General features: G+C 39.4%; 1 protein-coding gene across 1 annotated transcript; it reads right to left on the bottom strand.

The window, feature by feature from the left end:
• Positions 1-749: 749 nt before the first annotated feature.
• LOC115104672 (C-type lectin domain family 4 member E-like) lies at positions 750-3,380 on the bottom strand. Its single transcript, XM_065007348.1, has 4 exons — positions 3,101-3,380; positions 1,918-2,057; positions 1,733-1,836; positions 750-1,313 (listed from the first exon to the last, which is right to left on the bottom strand). The coding sequence occupies exons 1-4, from the start codon at positions 3,126-3,128 to the stop codon at positions 1,265-1,267; spliced, it is 321 nt and encodes a 106-aa protein (XP_064863420.1). The 5' UTR covers positions 3,129-3,380; the 3' UTR covers positions 750-1,264.
• Positions 3,381-5,064: the final 1,684 nt, after the last annotated feature.

Here is a 5,064-nt window from a genome sequence, read left to right as displayed (position 1 = left end):
CAACATCAACTGTTCAAAGAAGACTGTGTGAATCAGGCCTTCATGGTCGAATTGTTGCAAATAAACCACTACTAAAGGACACCAATAAAAACTTGACTTGCTTAGGTCAAGAAACACGAACAATGGACATTAGACTGGTGGAAATCTGTCCTTTGGTCTGATGAGTCCAAATTTGCGATTTTTGGTTCCAACTGCCGTGTCTTTGTGAGACGCAGAGTAGGTCAAGATGATCTCCGCATGTGTGGTTCCCACCATAAAGCATGGATGAGGAGGTGTGATGGTGTAGGGGTGCTTTTTTGGTGACACTGTCTGTGATTTATTTAGAATTCAAGGCACACTTAACCAGCATGGCTACCACAGAATTCTGCAGATATACGCCATCCCATCTGGTTTGCGCTTAGTGGGACTATCATTTGTTTTTCAACAGGACAATGACCCAACACACCTCCAGCTATTTGACCAAGAAGGTGAGTGATGGATTGCTGCATCAGATGACCTGGCCTCCACAATCACCCAACCTCAACCCAATTGAGCTGGTTTGGGATGAGTTGGACCACAGAGAGAAGGAAAAAGCAGCCAACAAGGGCTCAGCATATGTGGGAACACCTTCAAGACCGTTGGAAAAGCATTCCAGGAGAAGCTGTGTGAGAGAATGTGTGCAAAGCTGTCATCCAAGCCACATTTTACTCCTGGACGTTTTAGCCTAGCCATAAAAGGGGTTGAATACTTATTGACTCAAGACATTTGAGCTTTTCATTTTTTATTCATTTGTACAAAAAAAATCTAAATGTAATACGTTTTAAATTCAGGCTGTAACACAACAGGATGTGGAAAAAGGGATGTTAACACTTTCTGAAGGCACTGTGTTCATATACATAAATAAATATGTAAATATGGTTCATGAGAGCACTACAGAAAAGTTTGTTAAAGTCTGTAAGAGATAAAATGAAGTAATAATGGTTCATTCAACATTAAATGGCAATTTTAAGGAATGTCTACATGATAGAGGTGAAAGGAGTATTAGCATGTTGTACTGTTAATAAATGTATCCGGCCGTAGTCTGCTGTGTGTAACATGTACGCTGGGAGTCGGGAAGCAAGTACAGAGAGTGAATCATTTAATAAATAAACGAAACATGGAACAAAACAAGAAACACGAAAAACACACAGACAAGAAACAGAATCAATAACGACCGAAGAAAGAACCAAGGGGAGTGACAGATATAGGGGAGGTAATCAGGAAGGTGATGGAGTCCAGGTGAATCTCATGAGACCCAGGTGCGAGTAACGATGGTGGCAGGTGTGCGCAATAATCTGCCGACGTCAAGAGCCGGAGAGGGGGAGGGGGAGTACACGTAACACTGTGTTAGTATTCAGTAACATTCATTTAACTTTGTGAAGGCATACTATGAATTACCATTTACCTAGCAAATAATGCTAAAGTTCTCATCTATGGCGAAGCAATTGACATGCATTTCACGTTCTGGTGTTTGAGTTAGGCCTACAGACATGTTACTGTCTCACAGATCCAGAAGAACAAATTGCTGCATGTTTCATCATTCTAGCTCTGTAAGGGATCATTGAAGGTAGCAGGGTGCATCAGCTATATACAGTCCTCAGTTCCATGCATGTTATTAGGCTCTCCAAGCATCTAAAAACCTAAAAGCACACAATACAATCAGATTGTCAATGTTGCACCAATTCTGTAAAAGACACAAAAATCATTTTCTTACCTTATGGTCGGTGGTGTGCCATCCACCCATGTCGTGGTCGATTCCATTTCTATGTCAGACAGACCAATCCAGTACCTCATTTTTTGGAATCCATTGTTAAATTCCTAGCATATTGGCAGAAGAAAATATATTGGCATACTGGCATCAACAGTCCCACACTAGTTTCCCTCCTTTCTTTCTCTCACCTGTTCCTCTTTGCTGTTTATGATCACCAGGTCTGCTCCTCTCCTCTTGCAGTCCTTTCTACTCTCCTCCCAGGATTTAGTTTCAGTAGAGATGTAATACCAACTGGAGCCGAAAAACCTCCATCCCCGTCTTACCATCCCTGTTGAAAAGCAGCATAATAGAGCAGTAGAAAAGTAGCACTCATGTCCATATTGACACAAAAACATTAGTGAATTATCCATTTAGATATATAAATATTATGGTTGTTTAAGGATTCCAAGATGGTGAATCAATGACTGTTTACACTCTCGCTCTCCTTTTTCAGATAAAATACAACTCACCTAGCACACAGTTGAAACTGATCTCTCACTTTAGTCATGGTATCATAATTTGTCTTCATCTGGTCTATAGCTTTAATTAACTGGTCTCTCTCGTTAATTAACTGGTCTCTCTCATTAGTCACGGCATTGAAACTGGTCTGTGCCTGGTCTCTCTCGTTAGACATGGCAGTGAAACTGGTCTCTAGTTGTTTCTATCTTTTAAAGTGACATTGAAAAGGGTCCGTAGCTGGTCAGTCTCTTCAGTTAGGTTATTGTAACTGGTCTGTAACCAGTGTATCAGTGCAGAGTAGGCTCTAAGAAGAGAAGCTAGGATTTAGATTGCAGAAAGAGCCTATGATTCATGAGCTGTTTGTTATTTTCAGCATTATATGTACAACTCCTTTATCTTTTGAAAAACATGCAGTTTAAGATTCTCCAGTTACAAGCATGTCATTACTGTAGTTTGTATAATTTTCCTGATTTTGCTAACTATATTTCAAAGCTATTTTGTCAGAAATCATTTCACTCACAGAAGAGGTGCAGGGAGACATTGAGTGTTAATTGTACAATGCACAGCAGACCAAAGCTCACAGTGACCAGTCTGTAGACTCTTCTCCCTGGCTCTGTATTCTCAGCTCCTGGGATGGTTAGGAAACAGCAGAGGAAGGCACTGAATAACGCCTGTCTACTTCTTGACAATGACATTGAATGCACAACTAGCAAGGTAGTAACCTAATTTGTGTGGTCCCTAAAAACAAAACGCATCCTTATCATGACACATTATAACAGGTTATATATCCATTTGTCCATGGAAGAGGAATTTAGCCTGACAGGATGCTAGGATGTTGGTTTGAATCCAACATCCTAACATAAGCTCTCTTACCTGTTTTTTTCTGCCTCCTCTGAATCATTTGCTGCAGTCTTCATGTGTATATCCTTTGTATCCTCGGAAAGGTTTCCATGGTTCACATTGATTTCAGAATTTCCTGCTCTGACAATGTCTTCCATCTCTTGTGATGAAGTATCCGTGTTGACAGTGTGGTTCTCCACAATGGACAAGCTCTGTGATTGAGGAACTTATTTAAGCAAATTGAAAACAGGAAGCTGGTATATCAGGGACAACATTTAAATGTTTTTCTTATCATTATTCTTCCTCCTATATATTGCCCTACCTTTCAGGTCTCAACTTCTGTCAAAGTTTTCATGTGGTTTTGGCACAGAGGAAAAGATAGACAATGACCTTGTTGATATCCTGGAAAAGTGGTTGCCTCTCCATTGATATTATACTTTATTGGTACCATTGCTTCCCAGCATGATAATTATAAGTGTCAAAAAACCTGTCATTCAAAGTAGTAGTAGACAGGAATAGAAAAATTATGTTGGGCTACTACAGTGTTAAATTGTTTTTAATCCATGAGTGATGATTCATTGGAAGATGGTATTTACACAATTAAACCCTTTACACCAATAGTTATCACAAGTGCTTTAGTAGGACCTAACCTGGCCAGGACCCCAAAATATCAAGCAGAAGCACAGTGGCAAGGAAAACTCCCTAGAATGAAGAAACCTCGAGAGGACCCATAATCAAACATACAGTGCATTCTGAAAATATTCAGACCCCTTCCCTTTTTTCATATTTTGTTACATTACATTAAAGTAGATTAAATGTAAAAAGAATCCTCATCAATCTACACACACAGCTTACAAATTACTGCACCTGTACATAGCCCACCTATAATTTAGCCCAAACAACTACCTCTTTCCCTACTGTATTTATTTTATTTTATTTTGCTCCTTTGCACCCCATTATTTTTATTTCTACTTTGCACATTCTTCCACTGCAAATCTACCATTCCAGTGTTTTACTTGCTATATTGTATTTACTTTGCCACCATGGCCTTTTTTTTGCCTTTACCTCCCTTATCTCACCTCATTTGCTCACATCGTATATAGACTTGTTCCTACTGTATTATTGACTTATTATTATTGTTTGTTTACCTCCATGTGTAACTCTGAGTCGTTGTATGTGTCGAACTGCTTTGCTTTATCTTGGCCAGGTCGCAATTGTAAATGAGAACTTGTTCTCAACTTGCCTACCTGGTTAAATAAAGGTGAAATAAAATAAATAAAAATAAACACACAATACCCCATAATGACAAAGCAAAAACAGTTTTAGATATTTTGGAAAATGTCATTTAAAAAATCTGAAATACCTTATTTAAATAAGTATTCAGACCCTTTGCTATTAGACTCGAAATTGAGCTCAGGTGCATTGATTATCTTTGAGCTGTTTCTACAACTTCATTGGAGTCCACCTGTGGTAAATTAAATTGATTGGACATGGTTTGGAAAGGCACACACCTGTCTATATAAGGTCCCACAGTGGCATCCATCATTTTTAAATGGAAGAAGTTTGGGACCACCAAGACTCTTCCTAGACCTGGCCGCCCGGACAAACTGAGCAATCGGGGGAGAAGGGCTTGGTCACCTCCCCTCCCACAACCCCATGGCGTAAGTGGAAACATGAATAATTGATGATGTGGATGATAAAAATGCATGCAACTTTTGTTAAGCACTTAAGCACTACCACTTTGCACATTTTAAGGCCAGGTTCAGTGGTAACCCACGTTAACCGATAAACACATAGCTTATCATTGCTTTTGTTTAGGCAGTCGGAGATGTAACTGAGTTGGAGCTGTCAAATCGGTGATCATCTGCTTTTATGGTCATTGTCACTGAAACCACACCCATCCAAATATCCCACCCCATTAGAAGTTCCAAATGAGAAAGTGTAGGCTATATATACACTGAACAAAAATACATGTAAAGTGTTGGTCTCATGTTTCA

This window comes from Oncorhynchus nerka, linkage group LG22 (genome assembly GCF_034236695.1).
Source record: "Oncorhynchus nerka isolate Pitt River linkage group LG22, Oner_Uvic_2.0, whole genome shotgun sequence".
Classification (NCBI taxonomy): domain Eukaryota; kingdom Metazoa; phylum Chordata; class Actinopteri; order Salmoniformes; family Salmonidae; genus Oncorhynchus; species Oncorhynchus nerka.
Note: the sequence above shows the minus strand (reverse complement) of the source record. Positions and strands in the feature narration are given on the sequence as shown.

What these genes read in the sequence shown, in the direction of transcription:
- LOC115104672 (XM_065007348.1), bottom strand. Translation starts at nt 3,128, where the DNA reads ATGATTCAGAGGAGGCAGAAAAAAACAG. An exon ending in GAGGAGGCAGAAAAAAACAG is followed by an intron (nt 2,058 to 3,100) that starts GTAAGAGAGCTT and finishes GCTTTTCAACAG; the next exon opens with GGATGGTAAGACGGGGATGG. An exon ending in GGCACACCACCGACCATAAG is followed by an intron (nt 1,314 to 1,732) that starts GTAAGAAAATGA and finishes TGACGTCGGCAG; the next exon opens with ATTATTGCGCACACCTGCCA.